General features: G+C 37.6%; 1 protein-coding gene across 1 annotated transcript in view; it reads right to left on the bottom strand.

The window, feature by feature from the left end:
• LOC101136934 (ovostatin homolog 2) overlaps positions 1-21,147 on the bottom strand; it is a 109,233-nt gene that overhangs the window by 34,287 nt on the left and 53,799 nt on the right. Inside the window, 7 exon segments of the mRNA XM_063694070.1 lie at positions 481-722; positions 1,415-1,573; positions 1,915-2,024; positions 2,786-2,906; positions 6,946-7,063; positions 10,616-10,700; positions 11,515-11,683. Coding sequence (XP_063550140.1) covers positions 481-722; positions 1,415-1,573; positions 1,915-2,024; positions 2,786-2,906; positions 6,946-7,063; positions 10,616-10,700; positions 11,515-11,683 — 1,004 coding nt within the window.

The following is a 21,147-nucleotide window of genomic DNA, read 5'->3' as shown; positions in this document are numbered from 1 at the left end:
TGTAATATGCTTGAATCATCCTGAAGCCATCCCACCATCCCCACCCCATCTGTGGAAAAATTGTCTTCCATGAAGCCAGTCCCTGGTGCCACAAAGGTTGGGGGCTCCTCCTTAGAAAGACAAAATGGACAGAACCAAGAGAATAAAGTCCTTTTACTGCTTATCAAAATAAGCTTTCCACCTTACTTTCTGGCATCTGCCCAATACTTTACTATTACAGAGTGTCATAAATACTTGATATGAGTTACATTTGAATGCTTAAACAAGTGGACTCTGAACAGCAAGTTCTTCAACCTTAGGGAAACTTTAATTGCCTTAGATCGTTCTATGTGTTTGTTTGTTGTTAATGGATCGAACAGTATGCACCAGCAAAGTGAGAAGGCTGCCCTTACTCTGGTCACTGTGGCATGACTGATGCATGCTTTCTAAGCTGTGCTGGGCTAAGCAGACGTGCAATTGAACAGGATTCCAGGAACCCACTGACTGAGACTTACCAAATAGAAGAACTTTACATTGGAATCATCCTCATATGCTTCACTGTTTAGGGAGTAATGCACAGTAACAACCTTCTGTTGATTACATTCAAGCTGCTTTGGTTCTGGAACAATCTTCAGGAAGCTGTTGGTTCGGGAGTAAAAGCGTGAGACTAAGAAGTGAGCATCCAAGTACTGAGGCGTCAACCAGCTGGGAAGATAGCAGCTCTTAGGTCGAACATATGTGGCCTGAGATGACAAAAGAAAGTGAAGGGTCTTAGTATCATGACATCCGAAGACAGCTGTTACTGAGAATGGAGGCTTCTCAACTCTCCAGAGTAGGGAGGAATCTCAGCTTGTGGCTGACGTTTTAATGTTACGTTATTGGAATCAAAATAATAATAGCACTCTGCTCTTTGTATACAAAACGTGACCATGAAAGATTGTGTAAATATTTCATTAGACTGATGGTGAATTGTTATGTTTTTTACTCTTTAATTGAAGCCACAGAATTGGGTTTCAGTTCTGTTTCTTTCAGCTACGTGTGAACACTGACAAATTATTTAACTGCAAAATTCTGTTTAAGCAGCAGAAAATAAACAGAAAGTATAGGATCTCCCCTATCTATGCATGAAATGATCTGAGGAAGAAAGTCAAATCATCCTCATGAGCTACTTCTTGTTTCCTAGAGGAAAATATTAGTTGTTAGCAAATTTATAACAATCGTGATAGACTTTTAGCTTCCCATCCTCTTGAACAAGTATTCTCATGTATTATTTAGTGAACAAGCAAATTTATAAAATAAGTTACATTTTAAATTTTCTTTAAAATATATTCTGTATACAAGCTATCTTTTGAGATATTCCTAATGTTTAACATTTCTGATATCCAAATCCTCTGTGGGATGTCTAATGGTCTTCTTCTGTTCTTTGATGTCTTACTTTTAGGTTGAACTCTGGATCAAATATGTCTGAAGTGTCAATGGAAAATTGAGCTTCGCCATTCTCATCTGTAGTGTAATTTCCTATAAATTCATCATTGAGCTCCAGTTGCAACAACTTGTTCACCATAGGTACATTACTGGGATCCGAAAATTTAAGCTGTACAAGAAAAGAATAATTAATATGACTTAAAACACAAAATGTTTACATTTTTACAGAGAAATAGTTTTCTACTCATAAATGTGATCCCTAGTCATTTTCCTAAATTCCAACAGACAGAAAGATGCTCTATTAAATACATAGATATATAATATAAAGTATGGAAAAAACGATACTGTTATCTATTGCTTCTTTCAATCTAGGACACTTTCTAGCACCTCAGACATAGTAGTGCTTAAAATGTATTACAAAAGTAGGAAAAAAGTGACCAGAAATTTTCAAAGGGCAATCTATGATCCAAGAAAATGAAATGGAAGCATGTATTCTTTAGTCAAACCTACAGTTCCAAAATAAGAAATCCCTCTTCTATAGAAAGTATCCATGTTCTCAAAGTTTACAGTTCCAAGCAATTGAGTGATAAAAACTGAGGTCTTCTCACTGATCTGCATACCTGTAAGGAATGATGAACACAGCAGAGTGAAAATGTCTAAGTTACCATCCACAGCAATATAAATGTGACCAGCTTGCCCAGTGTGAATAGCATCATGATATTGATCAAGTATGCTTATATAGAGCACTTTACAATGGCATAATCACAAACTCCTTTTTAAATAACAAGAAATAATTAGTAGTTAAATCTGATTTTCCCACTCCAAATTAAATAATCTCTTTCTCCCTTCTTTCTGTTTTTGTTGTTGTTGTTGTTGTTGTTGTTGTTTTTGAGACTGAGTCTTGGTGTGTCACCCAGGCTGGAGGCTGGAGTGCAATAGTGCAATCTCAGCTCACTGCAACCTCCGCCTCCCGGGTTCAAGCGATTCTCCTGCCTCAGCCTCCCGAGTAGCTGGGATTACAGGCATTCACCATCATGCCCAGCTAATTTTTTGTATTTTTGTAGAGACAGGGTTTCACCATGCTGGCCAGGCTGATTTTGAACTCCTGACCTCAGGTGATCCACCTGCCTTGGCCTCCCAAAGTGCTGGGATTACAGGCGTGAGCCACCGTGCCCGGCCTCTTCTTTCATTCTTTTAACAAATACTTATTGAACACTCACTTTGTGCAATCTTGTAAATTTTTCAGTAATAATTTTTGCACTTGCAACTATTCCCAGTTGTATTAAATTAGAAATAATCTGAATTTTGTACTTAGTGCTAACTCAACAAGCTTCTCCCAGTAAGTTGCCATACATATATCCCCAGGTCATCCAAAAAATACAGTAATTACCTGTCCCAAATTCTGTAACAATTACAGCGACATGAAATGTCATGAACAATCCCGAACGGTAGAGTTGGAAGACTTTTGTATTTACAATTTGAGAAACACAACCATTTTCCAACTGAAAAATAAAGAGAAGGTATAATTAAAATGTTAGAGATCCAAGAGGTTTTTTAAAGTGTCTTTTAAAATATGGTTTTTGCACAAATATATTAACATCCCCACCCCGTGCCACGGCTCTACCTCATAAACTTGTTGAAATGGCCAAAGAATTAAAGAAGGAGTAGGAAGAGGCGAATATTTACATCAGCATTTTAAATAAGGTAAGGAGGTAATCTGTATTTTACAGATTTCAAGGAAATTCTCCTGGAAACATTGTAGATGAGAAAAGATTAAAGGATGGAAATGAAGCTGAATGGTATTGTGAAAGGAAAGTAAATCTCAGGAGCCCAACATCCCTAAGCTAAAGGGAAAGGGCAAGCTGGGAACAGCTGGGCAAATCTGTCTCCCATTTTATTCCCAAATAAGGCAGCTACAAAGATAAAAACTACATACCTCCCTCACAATTTGCCCACAAGGAAATTCTTTGTGGGCCTCAAGAACTTTTCCTTAAAACAGTTCTTTGGAAACTCACCCTGGCAATATAAATTCATAGCTTATCTTTACAGGCGTGGGACAAAAGACAGACTCAGTCATCCCTCTGCTTACCTGAGACAAATACGTATCTGATTTATCTGATTGCTTCCTCTGCCTAATAGTTTATGTAAAAATGCAGATTTACTGAGCCACACTAAGGCATAAGTGACTATTCCTCCATCCTCCTCTCACATGTAATTTGTGTATTCAGTGAAAGGCTGATCAAAGACAAAGACTTATTTTTTTTTTTTTTTTTTTGAGATAGAGTCTTGCTCTGTCACTCGGGCTGGGGTGAAACAGCCCAATCTTGACTCACTGCAACCTCTGCCTCCCAGGTTCAAGCGATTCTCCTGCGTCAGTCTCTCGAGTAGCTGGGATTACAGACACCTGCCACCACGCCCGGCTAATTTTTGTATTTTTAGTAGAGATGGGGTTTCTCCATGTTGGTCAGGCTGGTCTCAATCTCCTGACCTCACGTGATCCGCCCGCCTCGGCCTCCCAAAGTGCTGGGATTACAGCTGTGAATCACTGCACCCGGCCTCAAAGACTTCTTCTTTATGCAACTGTTTGTCTCTTATCTACCTATGACCTGGAAACCCCCTTAGTTTGGATTGTCCTGCCTTTCTGGACTGAACCAATGTACATCTTACACATATTTGTTGATGTCTTACATCTCCCTGAAATGTATAAAAGCAAGCTGTACCCCAACCACCTTGGGCACATGTTGGTAGGACCTCTGGAGGCTGTCATAGGTACATCCTTCACCTTGGCAACATAAGCTTTGCAAATTGATTGACATCTGTCTCAGATACTTTTGGTTCACAGTGTTTTAAGAGGAACAAATTCTAATCATCTAGAAAGGCACTAAAACAGATGGAACAGAAGCGCTCAGCACATGTGTAACAACAAAACAAACACTTTTTAAGGTATATTGCTTATTTAAAATAACAAAAAAAATCTATAGTTAATCTATCATCAGTAATGTCAATAATTAGAGAAATATAAATTTAGTTATATTTTACAACACAGTGTTTATTCCAGATTTAAAATGTTATAAGGATATATCAGTTTATTTGATAATCAAAACTATTACATGAGCTAGGTACTGTTATTATCTTACTACATAGATGAAGAAACTAAAATAGGTCCATCATGTAACCTGTCCAAGATCTCACAGCTAAGAGACGGTGGTGCTGAGGAGCTGCTCTGGCTCCGGAGTATGTGCTTCTCAATCTTAAATTAACAGCTGTTACATCAACAACAAAAGCAATTTTACTTTGTCTAATGATAATATAGTCAAATTAAAATGAAATCATAGAAAGTGATCAGAAGAACCTTAATTATTTTGAAAATAAGAGAAAAGCCTTTTTTCAGGAATCCTTGAAACAAAGAGAATACATAAAGTAAACCAATAAGAATCCAGATATTAGAGTAATGAAAAAATACTTCGCATCAAAGTCAATGGTATTCAGCTGTAGTTCAGAAGAAATGTAAAACAGTGAATGTGCTTATTACTAAAAGAAACAGCTAATATATTTTTTAAACCCCAACAAAATCAACTACAAATATTAGAAAAAAGAATTAACAAGATGAAAGAGAAAATAAATTATTTAGGAACACAAAATAATATAAGAAAGAAAATAGTAAAAATAAGAACCAATAAAATAGACGAAACATTCGTGGGCATGATTTAGGACAAAGAGTGAGAGAGAACAAAATTATGAGATAGGTGCTAACACAACACAGCCTACATCTGGAAGAAAAGTTCCCATTTTAGAACATCATTGGAAGTGAACTTTATGTCTATTAGAAAATTGTAAACAATCTTAAGAGCATACTTAGATAGCCACATGTACAACACAGGGGCCAGTGAGATTTTTTCTCTAAGGCTGGAAACCCAGGAACATAAGGAAGGTGGGTATGTCAAAAATATGACAAAGTAAATGAGTTGCCTATTTAAATAACAGGCTTGAAAAAAATGCTTGTAGGATGGAAGGCAGTACTTACAATGAAAGTTTCCATTTCACATGAACAGAAAAACATGGGTAATTAAGAGTTCTCAAATCCAAATTGATAACAAAAATATGAAAAGTTGCTCAAACTAAATCAAAATTAGATAGCACAAGTTAAAACAAGCTAAATTTGTGTCTATCAAAATGACAAAAACTTTTAAAACTTCTAAATATATTGCTGAAAGTAATTTGGAAAATATAGTATTCTCATGTACTTCTGACAGGAATTTGAATGCCTAAAAACTTTTAGGAGAGCAATATGCTAATATTTATTAAAATTAAAATTATCTGTCTGTGAACATTATCTATATTTCCTTTGACTCAGGAAACTCACTCTAAGAAATTTATTTCAAGTAAATAAAACCTCTCATATATAAAGATAGTTCCACCAGACAGATTTTTTTTTTTTCTTTTTCTGAGGCAGGTCTTGCTCTGTTGCCCAGGCTCGAGTACAGTGGTGCAAACACACTTCACTGCAGCCTTGACCTCCTGGGCTCCAGTGATTCTCTTGCCTCAGCCTCCCTGTAGCTGGGACCACAGATGTGCACCACTGTGCCTGGCTAATTTTTGTAGAGAAGGGGCTCACTATGTTGCCCAGGCTGGTTTTGATCTCCTGGAGTCAAATGATCCTCCCGCCTCGGCCTTCCAACATGCTCAGATTAGAGGTGTGAGCCACTGCTCCTAGCCTCTACCAGATTGTTTATTGGTATTTTTTTCACATGGGGGAAAAAAATAAACCATTTGCTGAGGGAACACCCATCATTGTGTAAAACGGTTGACTGAACTCTATCAGAATGTACTGCTGACATGGAAAAATTCCACCCTAGTTTTCTTTGCCTGCATTTCCTATGTAAAGGTAGGATTCTGCTTGTCTTTGTCAATTATTGATATTTACCTAGAGGATGTTCACTAAATTTGATGAGGAACTTTAGGACAATTGGACTTAAAATATGAACTATGTGGCGTACACAAGCTTCACTTTGGGGAGTCAAAAGACAATTTCAAAGAGATAGGAAGAGTTGTTCACTTAAGGCTAGGATGCTGCAGATAGAGCAAATGATGACTTCACATATGAACTGCAAGTCTAAAGTAATATAGTGGGGGTACTCTGAATTGCAGTTGATTGCAAGTAAGCTGTTTCCACTAAAAAAATATCCAGGTGGCATGGACAGTAATATCACAGACTCATTTAAAGGATGATTAACGATTCTCCAAAGAAAAATCAGGAAGGCTACCTAGGCAATATATAAAACAACAAAGCCCACGATACCTTTCATATTCTAAAAATCCCATGAATCTATAGGTGGAGAACAATTTACATGGTCTATGGAATAAAAAACTGCTTTAAGCACTGTATTTTCTTCTCTTTCTTCACTTTATTTAGCTGCAAACTTCATTATCAATAAAATGAAAATAGTATTGTTAAGCTCCCCTTATAAATGAAATCAAAGAAAGAATAAGAATGAAAAATGAGTGAGAACTTTTTTTTGGAGTAAAGATCATGGTCTGTACCTGTGCAATAAATTGCTCACATATTTCATTGTCATTTTTCTCACAATTGCTTGAAGAAAAATATTCTCTGCACACCCGGATTTGGGTTTTCCCTTGCACAGGTTGGCCAAAGGTGTACCTAATGGGGGAAGGTGTAGTTATGATTACAGATAAGCAATATCATAGCAATATTTTATGATCTTCTTCAGAAATTATATAGGAAGTCTCTAAACTGTGAGTAATCCAGTCTAACCAAATTGAATTAGGAATTCTCCCTATTGCTGAGGGTTTAGATTTCCCCACAGAATTCAGGTTAAACTGGGCATTTGATCTCAGGAGGATTTGGCTGCCTTTAAAAAATCGAATTCAGGGTAAGGCAGAATCTAAAATAATCTAAAATCTCATTGAATATGATTTAATGCTTAAATTGAGTTTTTTAAAAATATATTTTAATCTGATAGAAACATCATAACATTGCAGCACTTTCCCTTTTATCAGAAAAATATATATGTATATAAAACTTGGATGATTCAGGATCTTGAAACATTTCCAGATCAACATTTTAAACACCAATTTTTATTTGCCACTCAATAAATATAAAGGCTATGGGGCTGGCATGAACTGGTTATGCTTTGACCAAAAATATAATACCTTACAGGGTGGGTTTGAGTATCTCATTTTCTCCTAAAACACAAAACTACAACACAAGATTTGTAAAGGTTCAACCAAAGGCAAATCCAGTCAATTGGAGTTTTTTGTTTTGTTAATAGACAACAAATGTAAAACTAGCATATAATAAAACTGAATATTATTTTCACAGATTATAATACTTTTTTCTAATTGTTGGACACTGATATATATCATTTATTTTTCCCAGTGACCCTGATTTGTAAAATGAGGTCAAGTAACTTCTCCACATTGTAATTGATGAAACTAAAATTCGAACTCAGCTCTGCCTCACTCCATAGCCTGTGCCCTTTTCTTTCCATTCACCTTTTTCTCTTTCTATTTAAAAATTCCTAACACTTTTGAGATTCTGAGTCAATTCATACCAATAAAATCATGTGTCAGGTTTCATGATTATATAAAGGCCAGACTTAGATCTGGCCACACATATTATACCTGAACATTTCTTCTTATTTCTACTTAATGTCTTTTATTTATAAAATAAAAGTCTTATTGTAGTATTATCTGTAAGCTAACGTATGCCTATAAGACATGTAGCTTAAATTTTAAAAACAGGACAGAATAATCCCTTTGTGATTTGAAAAGCTTTCAGTGAATGCTAATGCAGTGTATTAAAATCTCTTTGTCTGTAGGTAAATTTTCTTCCCTCTTAAAAGCCTAAGTCATCTCTGACTTTGTTTGCTAAAATAATCCAATTTTTTTCTTGTTTTCTCTAGTCATTCCAAGCTAAATCCCAGAAAAGACTAAAGAAACACAGACACAGTATCATACAATTTGAGACACAGTATACAACTGACGTGAACCTTCTAGAAACAGTGCTCTCACAATCTGCCCAGAAATAACTTTGTAGCAAGCACAGCTCCAGTCTAGCTGCCTGGTCTCCTGGCAGGATATTATTATTGCTGATACTGATATACTCCTTAATGTAACTCTATCCAGAATACAATATCAAAGAAATTTCAAGAAATCAGGATCATGGATTGTAACCTGACATACTGCTAAGGAACTACCAGTTCCATGTTAGCATGTGGTTTGCAAGTATTTTCCAAAGGCCATGCTTGAGAAACATTTTTGCTCTTCCAATGTGTTGTGGGTTTTTTTTTTAGCATACTATTGTGCAGATAAATAAATGAGATGTTAATGCCACTGAAAGCTCTGGCTTTGCGTTTGGCTTTTCTAGTGAAACCTGTTTAGGATTCTGGATTTCTTCCAGCTTGAATTTATCACCTCATCATTTTTAACATCAGTGATCTACACAGTCTCTCATCTATTACGTATATTAAATTCTGGTATTTTCAACTACTGTTCATTAAAACTTAGAAAAAAATTTGTAATCATTTCCTAAAGTCAAAAGAAGATTTGAATTGCTACTGAAAAAAAAAAAGGAAGGCTGAAAACTGGTTTGCAAGATTCTCTGGGGCATCAAAGGCATCTTAAGAACCACCCTTGCACGTTCATTAGATAGCTCTTTAATCAATGTATCTTTAATAGACTGCTGGAAATACTCAAAGGCAAGTAATTTTCATGTCATAAATTAAAAAAAGTGCTTAACAAATATGGCAAATATTAATTTTGTTAACTGTTTTTATAAAGTATATGACAGTTATTGATTAGGAGAGTAGCTTTGAAGCTGAAAAACCTAGGTCTAAATCCTAGTTCTGCCATCAACAAGCTCCATTACTGTTGATAAGTTATTTTAATTCTCTGTGTCTTATTATCTTTCTTTATAAAACAGAGATGACAAGAGCTCCTATCTCATAGCACTGTGGTAATGATATATGCAGAGCTTAACAAACTAGTTGACATTCAAAAAACATTTATTTTATTTTTTATTTTATTTTTTTTTTCTGAGACAGAGTTTCACTCAGTCGCCCAGGCTGCAGTGAGGTGGCATGATCTCGGCTCACTGCAACCTCCGCTTCCTGGGTGCAAGCAATTCTCCTGCCTCAGCCTCCCGAGTAGCTGAGATTATAGGTGCCTGCCACCATGCCCGTCTAATTTTTTGTATTTTTAGTAGAGACAGGGTTTCGCTACGTTAGCCAGGCTGGTCTCGATCTCCTGACCTCGGATGATTCCCCCCCCACCTTGGCCTCCCAAAATGCTGGCATTACAGGTGTGAGCCACCGTGCCTGGCCAATTGTTTATAAATTATTATTAGAAATTTGAGAAAAGGCACTAAAAAAGAAAAAAAATTAAAAATAATTTTCCAAAAACAAAATACAAATTTCTGAAATCGTGTAGATATTTTTTACATTAAGAGAATTCAAATAATTCAGATTAACTTGATAAGATGCTTTATCTTCACTTTGCCATTTCAATAGCTCATATTCTAATTTTAATGAAAATATGCCATGATAGTAAAGATTCAATGAGAATTTCACACCAGCTGCTAGAATTCTACACTGGCACAACATGTTTAGTGAGGAGTATGGCAATCAGAAGACTAAAAGAATGTTACATATTTTGTCTTGGTAATTCCTTTTCTGGAAATCTTTCTTAAGTAAACAATTTTTCATTCAAAAGCTACCTATTATATGTTATACACAAAGACATATACTGCAAAATTATTAATTACTGGGAAAACAAAATGAAACAGCCGACATATTATATAATAAAATAATTAAATTTGGTATAGTCACATAAAAATATGTGCAGCAGAAAATTGGAATTCATTAAAAGATTGGCATAATATGAAGGCATGTTTTCTTAATTATTACAAATAGAAAAGTATGATTGCAGTCATGGAAAATATTCATTAAAATTAGAGGAAACTTACAATATTAGTGACATTACAATGTTAATGGCAGTTGGTCAAATTAATAATAGGTAATGTCTTGTGTTTTTCTCTATATTTTTCAAATTTTCTACAGTGAGGATTCATTGCTTCTCTAATAACATTAATGTAAGCATATAAATAATTAAAGTTTCATGGTTAATCTCACTTCTCATTCTCTCTGAGCTTTGTGTTTTCTTGTGAAGGTAAATCTCCTGAAGAAATACTCACTTAGCACATACATCCACTTGGAATTCATCATCTGAAATAGTTACTGTTTGTGGTGCACTGACGGTAACTTCAAATTTGGGCAGCACTGGAAATGAAAAGAAATATACGTTAGCCTGCACAATCACAGGCAAGCAAACCTTATTGCAGTCGTATAGCTTACTATGATTCCTTGTACCCTCCATCTGTATGAGCTATGTATCATTTGCCCCAAATTGTGTGGCACCATTCTACATGGTGGTGTCTCACTAATGATTAATTCTTCCTCTTTCTTTTCTTTTCCCTATCCTCAGAATTTCACATTTTGTTTCTTTTTGTTTGTTTGTTTGAGACGGAGTTTCACTCTGTTGCCCAGGCTGGAGTGCAGTGGTGCAATCTTGGCTCACTGCAACCTCTGCCTACAGGGTTCAAGCCATTCTCCTGCCTCAGCCTCCCGAGTAGCTGGGATTACAGGCATGCACGACCACGCTGGGCTAATTTTTGTATTTTTAGTAGAGACTGGGTTTCACCATGTTGGTGAGGCTGGTCTTCAACTCCTGACCTCATGATCCACTCACCTCAGTCTCTCAAAGTGCTGGGATTACAGGCATGAGCCACCACACCCAGCCTCACATTTTCTTTCTATTGCAATCTCTTAGATCTCTCCTAGAAGACTGTGGGGATTCTAGAAAAATGTATATTTTCTAGGGGGAAAAAGAAGGCAGGAATCAGAATAAGGATACTGGGGAAGGAGTGAGGAGCAGCAAAGTGCTGATGACAAAGCCAACCAGGTCAAGGAAGGGAGACAAAGAAAACCAGTTCTAGCTTCACCTACTCCTGCCTAAGTCTAACATAAATGTTGTGTTGGTCCATCCTTTAAACTCTTCATCTACATAGGACAGCTACAAATAGCAACTGGTTACCATATCTTTTAACAGCAAATTGGTGTGTCACTGTCTTCCTTGAGTTTCTTTTCACAACAATCCAGTAATCTCCAAACATTGGTTCTGAAATCAGTTGGAACGAGAGTTGGGTAATATTTCGGAAAGAAGTCACATTTTGCCATTGAAAAATCCGATTGTTTTGAGGATCCTAGAAAATAATGAAAAAAATATAAACAATCAGAATTTGTATGAGAGTATTACCCTTTGCTGCCATATTTTGGATAGTTTCGGATAGTTTCACAAGGGTTATTTTAGGCCAATATTTTCTCTTATGAAACAAACAAGTAGCTTTTGGTAGAGCCTGTGAGGGCTTAAGAACCCTAATGTCTATAAATCTTAGAGGATTATACACTATGCTTTGGTCATAAAAACTTGTACTGCCTTTATTCTTTTTTCTTTTTTTAAAGTATTGTAATTGTACATACTTAAAGGATACAATTGGCGGGGCACAGTGGCTCACACCTGTAATCCTAGCACTTTGGGATGCCAAGGTGGGCAGATCACTAGAGCCAAGGAGTTCAAGACCAGCTTGGGTAATATTGTGAAACCCCATCTCTACTAAAAATACAAAAATTAGTTGGGTATGGTGGCGTGTGCCTCTGTAATCCCAGCTACTTGGGAGGCTGAGGCAGGAGAATCGCTTCAACGTGGGAGGTGAAGGTTGCAGTGAACCGAGATCATACCACTGCACTCCAGCCTGGGTGACAGAGTGAGACTTTGTCTCAAAAATAAAAAAAAAAAGTGGGGGGGTACAATTTGATGTTTCAATACACACACACACACACACACACACACATATCTATATATTTAGTATAATGATCATATTTGGGCAGTGTTACCAGTACTTCATTCATTTATCTTTTTTTTTTATGGTGAAGACATTCAAAAACCTCTCATCTAGCTATTTTGTAATTTGCTAAATCTTACTGTAAACTATTGTCATCCTACTGTGCAATAGAACACCAGAACTCATTTCTTCTTCATTCTTTTCAGATTAAATAAAATTTTAAAACACTCGTAGAGTGTCAGATGTGTTCCAAGGACTGATCCAAGTGCTCAAGGCACAAAAATGTATATGACATGTTCACAGCCCATATTAGCTTAAAATTTTAAGCCATTGTGCTCCTTGTTATTATAGTCATATAATTTTCTTGCATTATGGCTGCAATTCACATTCTGTAATCAGGGTATAGATGTCTAAGTAAAGTGTTGGCTTAACAATTGTTCTAATCAAATTGAATTACACGTTAACAAAACTTAGTTAAATTTTCCTTGTATATTTAATTCTATCCTTCCCAGGCCAAGTCAAAAAAAATATGAACCCTTGGAAGAATTACATCTAGAAGTGACAAGTCCTAGTCTAAATATTTAAATACATAACATGAGGAATTCAGGCCAAAAGTTTATTCTGATAGGTCTATTTTTTGATGTACTAATAAAACTGGCCATCTCTGCTATAGTTTTGCTAACTTGTTGCAGAAGTAATCTCAAGAAGAAAACAGCCCTATTAGATTATGTTTAGGATGGATAGTTCAATATATATTTTGCCAAAATGTTATATTGAGTTTACACAAATAAACACACACAAACTGTCATAATAAGTTCATTTAGCAACTGTTTTAGGATAGATTTTTATTCTGGAAGATCCATAATGAATTATATTTTATATGAAGACAGGGCTACCTTTTGCGTCAATATTTTGATAGTGAAGAGTGCTGGTACATCAATACAGTACTTGTATAGTAAACAAATTAAAGATGTTTTGTGAACTAGCTAGGCCTTGAAGACTCACAGGGCTTGGTGTGTAATACTGTCATTCTTAGAGATAATTAGCTCCAGGTTGTTCTTTCTGCTGGAATTGTGAATTGCAAATCCATTCTTATCAGAGTGAAATCAGAGCTTCAACCCTAATCAAAATTGATTGGATGAATTATTGGGTGTTACAAAAGTTATGCAATGAAGGGCCCTCATATTTCTGACATTCATTTTTATTAGATCCTTCTTATCTGGAGATTAGGTATGTGAGAAGCTCGGAGAAATAATCTTAGAAGAGCCAAGCAGAATTTCTATATCTAAATCCATGTTACTTACATAGAATATATTGTTCTTTAAATATAAAAATCTATAGATCTGTACAAGACCAATCGATACAAGTAAAAAAAAATGTCTGATCCTGCTTGAAGTAAATTATCAAAGCCATCTACGTTGAGAGATGAAATGTATTAGGTCTCTCCTGCTAACTTGAGGAGTAAAGGAATTTATTAAAAAGTTACTAGGATCTTTTTATTCCTTTTTTTTTTTTTTTTTTTTTTTTTTGCTTGCAGTGAAGCCCGTAGATCCTTAAGATTCTTTACCAGTTGTGCGGTCTTAATTTCACAAATTGAGGAATCTGATCCATAGATGGTTCCACTTGAACGGGGTGGGAGGGTAGCATTCTCCTTCTGTGAAATGTGAAGACTGCATTGTGGGACATGGAGGGGCTCCATGAGATCCATTTAGTTGCATTCATCCTCCTGTCCCCAAAGTATATCAGTAAATGTATTGTTTCTTGACAGTTTGGGTGCTATCCCAGCCTCCCAAGTAGCTGGATATGGGAATCTCCAAATGGCTAGATAATAGTCTCAGCTTCCAATTCAGTGAAACTATTCTTAAGCATGTTAATGAAAATATACTTCTTTCCTGGATCCTAAAAGGTCTAAATGAAAAAAACTCCTATTCCTAAGGATGGAAAACAAGTATTTAGCAAAAGCCACTACCAATCCATACCTTGGTTCCCAGACATATCTCTAGAAGAGACAGAAACAAGCCCTTTAATATAATTTCATTGTCAACTTCCTTGGAATTAGTCCCTTAATATGTCTTGTTCTAAATCCCTGATCATCTTGCCACACATTTGTTAAGGCTTATAAAAGAGTGTACATCTTTACCTCAGGCCATTTGTAGACTTGTCATACACTTTGGTAATTTCCCAACATATGTGTTTCACTTCCAGTAAAGAAGATAGAAGACTCCATTCCCAGATTACCTTGAATCCAGGGGGCAAGTAAATGACAGGCTCGACCAATGAGACGCTCTGTTCTGAGACTGGGAATCAGAAGGGAGTGAAATGGGGAGGCCATGGAAGAGTTTATTTTCAGGGAACTGTGAGTATAATGGCAACTTCTAGTTCATTGAGGATAAGATAGGCAGAACCTTTTCACATCCACTCCAATGTGTTTATTCCACACACGAGGAGCCACAGTGGGAATTCTGATTGTTGCTAGACTTGTCAATTATACCTACACATTTGGAAAATGAATAAATAACCAGAAGATGGATCCGGTCTCTGTTAGACCTACAATGAAGACAATTTGGCCCCAAATTCTGGTTATTCCTGATAGTCATAATCTTTGCCTCTCATCTCAGATGTTATTAGTGAGGTGATATTCAGTATTTTATAGAATATTTAGATATTTATCTTTCCAGGAGCTCATGTGCTTTGGTAATGAGGCAGAATATCTTTGAGAAAGATAGGAGTGAGACCTTAGGGATGGGTGTCTGCCTAACTGAAGTGGACTCCAATGAAAATTATATAAATATCAAGGCATGAAAATTCAGCACTCACTATCACACACTGGTGAAAAAGATAATCAAATAATCTCCTGTTCACCATTGACAAAGTGCCTATTGACAGCAAGCATTTGGGGACCACAAATTTCCACTGCTATAGAACGATACCAGGCTGATCACTTCTAAGAGTTCTGAGAAAATTAAAGAAAAGAAAAACAAGCTAGGAACTTTAAATTAGCCCTTATCGTCCGGAGTTCTGTAACACAATTATCTCTAAGTCTCCAATACAGCTACTGAATGTAATGAATTAACATTACATTTATTGATGCATAAATAGTACCATTCTCTCCGATGTATCCTGAATGGTACTATTTATGCATCAAATGGTCTCTCGAAACATTCTCTGTGGAGTTAAACAATTAAGCAATTTTCTTATATAACAGTTGAGAAAGGTTGCTCTAAATTTTTGGTTGAAGATATACATTGAAAAGTGAGTACTTTCAATTTTTATGTTAAAACTCTCATTTATTGCAGAGCAGTTCTGTAATCAAAATGCCTCATTATTGTATGTGCTTAGATAGAGGCTGATAATTTACCTGTGAGGGATTTTTTAAAAAATTACTGACTGTGGAGGGGAGGAGCCAAGATGGCCGAATAGGAACAGCTCCGGTCTACAGCTCCCAGCGTGAGCGACGCAGAAGACGGTGATTTCTGCCTTTCCATCTGAGGTACTGGGTTCATCTCACTAGGGAGTGCCAGACAGTGGGCGCAGGTCAGTGGGTGTGCGCACCATGCGCCAGCCGAAGCAGGGCGAGGCATTGCCTCACTTGGGAAGCGCAAGGGGTCAGGGAGTTCCCTTTCCGAGTCAAAGAAAGGGGTGACAGACGGCACCTGGAAAATCGGGTCACTCCCACCCAAATACTGCACTCTTCCGACGGGCTTAAAAAACAGCGCACCACGAGATTATATCCCGCACCTGGCTTGGAGGGTCCTACATCCACGGAGTCTCGCTGAGTGCTAGCACAGCAGTCTGAGATCAAACTGCAAGGCGGCAGCGAGGCTGCGGGAGGGGCGCCCGCCATTGCCCAGGCTTGCTTAGGTAAACAAAGCAGCCAGGAAGCTCGAACTGGGTGGAGCCCACCACAGCTCAAGGAGGCCTGCCTGCCTCTGTAGGCTCCACCTCTGGGGGCAGGGCACAGACAAACAAAAACACAGCAGTAACCTCTACAGACTTAAATGTCCCTGTCTGACAGCTTTGAAGAGAGCAGTGGTTCTCCCAGCATGCAGCTGGAGATCTGAGAACCGGCAGACTGCCTCCTCAAGTGGGTTACTGACCCCTGACCCCTGACCCCTGAGCAGCCTAACTGGGAGGCACCCCCCAGCAGGGGCACACTGACACCTCACACGGCAGGGTATTCCAACAGACCTGCAGCTGAGGGTCCTGTCTGTTAGAAGGAAAACTAACAAACAGAAAGGACATCCACACCAAAAACCCATCTGTACATCACCATCATCAAAGACCAAAAGTAGATAAAACCACAAAGATGGGGAAAAAACAGAACAGAAAAACTGGAAACTTTAAAAAGCAGAGCGCCTCTCTTCCTCCAAAGGAACGCAGTTCCTCACCAGCAACGGAACAAAGCTGGATGGAGAATGACTTTGACGAGCTGAGAGAAGAAGGCTTCAGATGATCAAATTACTCTGAGCTACAGGAGGACATTCAAACCAAAGGGAAAGAAGTTGAAAACTTTGAAGAAAATTTAGAAGAATGCATAACTAGAATAACCAATACAGAGAAGTGCTTAAAGGAGCTGATGGAGCTGAAAACCAAGGCTCGAGATCTACGTGAAGAATGCAGAAGCCTCAGGAGCCGATGCGGTCAACTGGAAGAAAGGGTATCAGCGATGGAAGATGAAATGAATGAAATGAAGCGAGAAGGGAAGTTTAGAGAAAAAAGAATAAAAAGAAATGAGCAAAGCCTCCAAGAAATATGGGACTATGTGAAAAGACCAAATCTACATCTTATTGGTGTACCTGAAAGTGATGGGGAGAATGGAACCAAGTTGGAAAACACTCTGCAGGATATTATCCAGGAGAACTTCCCCAATCTAGCAAGGCAGGCCAACATTCAGATTCAGGAAATACAGAGAACGCCACAAAGATACTCCTCGAGAAGAGCAACTCCAAGACACATAATTGTCAGATTCACCAAAGTTGAAATGAAGGAAAAAATGTTAAGGGCAGCCAGAGAGAAAGGTCGGGTTACCCTCAAAGGGAAGCCCATCAGACTAACAGCGGATCTCTCAGCAGAAACCCTACAAGCCAGAAGAGAGTGGGGGCCAATATTCAACATTCTTAAAGACAAGAATTTTCAACCCAGAATTTCATATCCAGCCAAACTAAGCTTCATAAGCAAAGGAGAAATAAAATACTTTACAGACAAGCAAATGCTGAGAGATTTTGTCACCACCAGGCCTGCCCTAAAAGAGCTCCTGAAGGAAGAGCTAAACATGGAAAGGAACAACCGGTACCAGCCGCTGCAAAATCATGCCAAAATGTAAGGACCATCAAGACTAGGAAGAAACTGCATCAACTAACGAGCAAAATAACCAGCTAACATCATAATGACAGGATCAAATTCACACATAACAATATTAACTTTAAATGTAAATGGACTAAATGCTCCAATTAAAAGACAGAGACTGGCAAACTGGATAAAGAGTCAAGACCCATCAGTGTGCTATATTCAGGAAACCCATCTCATGGGCAGAGACACACATAGGTTCAAAATAAAAGGATGGAGGAAGATCTACCAAGCCAATGGAAAACAAAAAAAAGGCAGGGGTTGCAATACTAGTCTCTGATAAAACAGACTTTAAACCAACAAAGATCAAAAGAGACAAAGAAGGCCATTACATAATGGTAAAGGGATCAATTAAACATGAAGAGCTAACTATCCTAAATATATATGCACCCAATACAGGAGCACCCAGATTCATAAAGCAAGTCCTGAGTGACCTACAAAGAGACTTAGACTCCCACACATTAATAATGGGAGACTTTAACACCCCACTGTCAACATTAGACAGATCAACGAGACAGAAAGTCAACAAGGATACCCAGGAATTGAACTCAGCTCTGCACGGACCTAATAGACATCTACAGAACTCTCCACCCCAAATCAACAGAATATACATTTTTTTCAGCACCACACCACACCTATTCCAAAATTGACCACATACTTGGAAGTAAAGCTCTCCTCAGCAAATGTAAAAGAACAGAAATTATAACAAACTATCTCTCAGACCACAGTGCAATCAAACTAGAACTCAGGATTAAGAACCTCACTCAAAACTGCTCAACTACATGGAAACTGAACAACCTGCTCCTGAATGACTACTGGGTACATAACGAAATGAAGGCAGAAATAAAGATGTTCTTTGAAACCAACGAGAACAAAGACACAACATACCAGAATCTCTGGGACACATTCAAACCAGTGTGGAGAGGGAAATTAATAGCACTAAATGCCCACAAGAGAAAGCAGGAAAGATCCAAAATTGACACCCTAACATCACAATTAAAAGAACTAGAAAAGCAAGAGCAAACACATTCAAAAGCTAGCAGAAGGCAAGAAATAACTAAAATCAGAGCAGAACTGAAGGAAATAGAGATACAAAAAACCCTTCAAAAAATTAACGAATCCAGGAGCTGGTTTTTTGAAAGGATCAACAAAATTGATAGACCGCTAGCAAGACTAATAAAGAAAAAAAGAGAGAAGAATCAAATAGACACAATAAAAAATGATAAAGGGGGTATCACCACAGATCCCACAGAAATACAAACTACCATCAGAGAATACTACAAACACCTCTATGCAAATAAACTAGAAAATCTAGAAGAAATGGATAAATTCCTTGACATATACACTCTCCCAAGACTAAACCAGGAAGAAGTTGAATCTCTGAATAGACCAATAACAGGAGCTGAAATTGTGGCAATAATCAATAACTTACCAACCAAAAAGAGTCCAGGACCAGATGGATTCATAGCCGAATTCTACCAGAGGTACAAGGAGGAACTGGTACCATTCCTTCTGAAACTATTCTAATCAATAGAAAAAGAGGGAATCCTCCCTAACTCATTTTATGAGGCCAGCATCATCCTGATACCAAAGCCTGGCAGAGACACAACCAAAAAAGAGAATTTTAGACCAACATCCTTGATGAACATTGATGCAAAAATCCTCGATAAAACACTGGCAAACCAAATCCAGTAGCACATCAAAAAGCTTATCCACCATGATCAAGTGGGCTTCATCCCTGGGATGCAAGGCTGGTTCAATATATGCAAATCAATAAATGTAATCCAGCATATAAACAGAACCAAAGACAAAAACCACATGATTATCTCAACAGATGCAGAAAAGGCCTTTGACAAAATTCAACAACCCTTCATGCTAAAAACTCTCAATAAATTAGGTATTGATGGGACGTATCTGAAAATCATAAGAGCTATCTATGACAAACCCACAGCCAATATCATACTGAATGGGCAAAAACTGGAAGCATTCCCTTTGAAAACTGGCACAAGACAGGGATGCCCTCTCTTACCACTCCTATTCAACATAGTGTTGGAAGTTCTGGCCAAGGCAATTAGGCAGGAGAAGGAAATAAAGGGTATTCAATTAGGAAAAGAGGAAGTCAAATTGTCCCTGTTTGCAGATGACATAATTGTATATCTAGAAAACCCCATTGTCTCAGCCCAAAATCTCCTTAAGCTGATAAGCAACTTCAGCAAAGTCTCAGGATACAAAATCAATGTACAAAAATCACAAGCATTCTTATACACCAACAACAGACAAACAGCCAAATCATGAGTGAACTCCCATTCACAATTGCTTCAAAGAGAATAAAATACCTAGGAATCCAACTTACAAGGGATGTGAAGGACCTCTTCAAGGAGAACTACAAACCACTGCTCAAGGAAATAAAAGAGGATACAAACAAATGGAAGAACATTCCATGCTCATGGGTAGGAAGAATCAATATCGTGAAAATGGCCATACTGCCCAAGGTAATTTACAGATTCAATGCCATCCCCATCAAGCTAAGAATGACTTTCGTCACAGAACTGGAAAAAACGACTTTAAAGTTCATATGGAACCAAAAAAGAGCCTGCATCGCCAAGTCAATCCTGAGCCAAAAGAACAAAGCTGGAGGCATCACACTACCTGACTTCAAACTATACTACAAGGCTACAGTAACCAAAACAGCATGGTACTGGTACCAAAACAGAGATATAGATCAATGGAACGGAACAGATCCCTCAGAAATAACACTGCATATCTACAACTATCTGATCTTTGACAAACCTGAGAAAAACAAGCAATGGGGAAAGGATTCCCTATGTAATAAATGGTGCTGGGAAAACTGGCTAGTCATATGTAGAAAGCTGAAACTGGATCCCCTCCTTATACAAAAATCAATTCAAGATGGATTAAAGACTTAAATGTTAGACCTAAAACCATAAAAACTCTAGAAGAAAACCGAGGCATTACCATTCAGGACATAGGCATGGGCAAGGACTTCATGTCTAAAACACCAAAAGCAATGGCAACAAAAGCCAAAATTGACAAATGGGATCTAATTAAACTAAAGAGCTTCTGCACAGCAAAAGAAACTACCATCAGAGTGAACAGGCAACCTGCAAAATGGGAGAAAATTTTTGCAACCTACTCATCTGACAAAGGGCTAATATCCAGAATCTACAATGAACTCAAACAAATTTACAAGAAAAAAACAAACAACCCCATCAAAAACTGGGCAAAGGACATGAACAGACACTTCTCAAAAGAAGACATTTATGCAGCCAAAAAACACATGAAAAAATGCTCACCATCACTGGCCATCAGAGAAATGCCAATCAAAACCACAATGAGATACCATCTCATACCAGTTAGAATGGCAATCATTAAAAAGTCAGGAAACAACAGGTGCTGGAGAGGATGTGGAGAAATAGGAACACTTTTACACTGCTGGTGGGACTGTAAACTAGTTCAAC

Source organism: Gorilla gorilla, chromosome 10 (genome assembly GCF_029281585.2).
Source record: "Gorilla gorilla gorilla isolate KB3781 chromosome 10, NHGRI_mGorGor1-v2.1_pri, whole genome shotgun sequence".
Classification (NCBI taxonomy): domain Eukaryota; kingdom Metazoa; phylum Chordata; class Mammalia; order Primates; family Hominidae; genus Gorilla; species Gorilla gorilla.
This window is presented reverse-complemented; position numbering and strand designations above follow the sequence as displayed.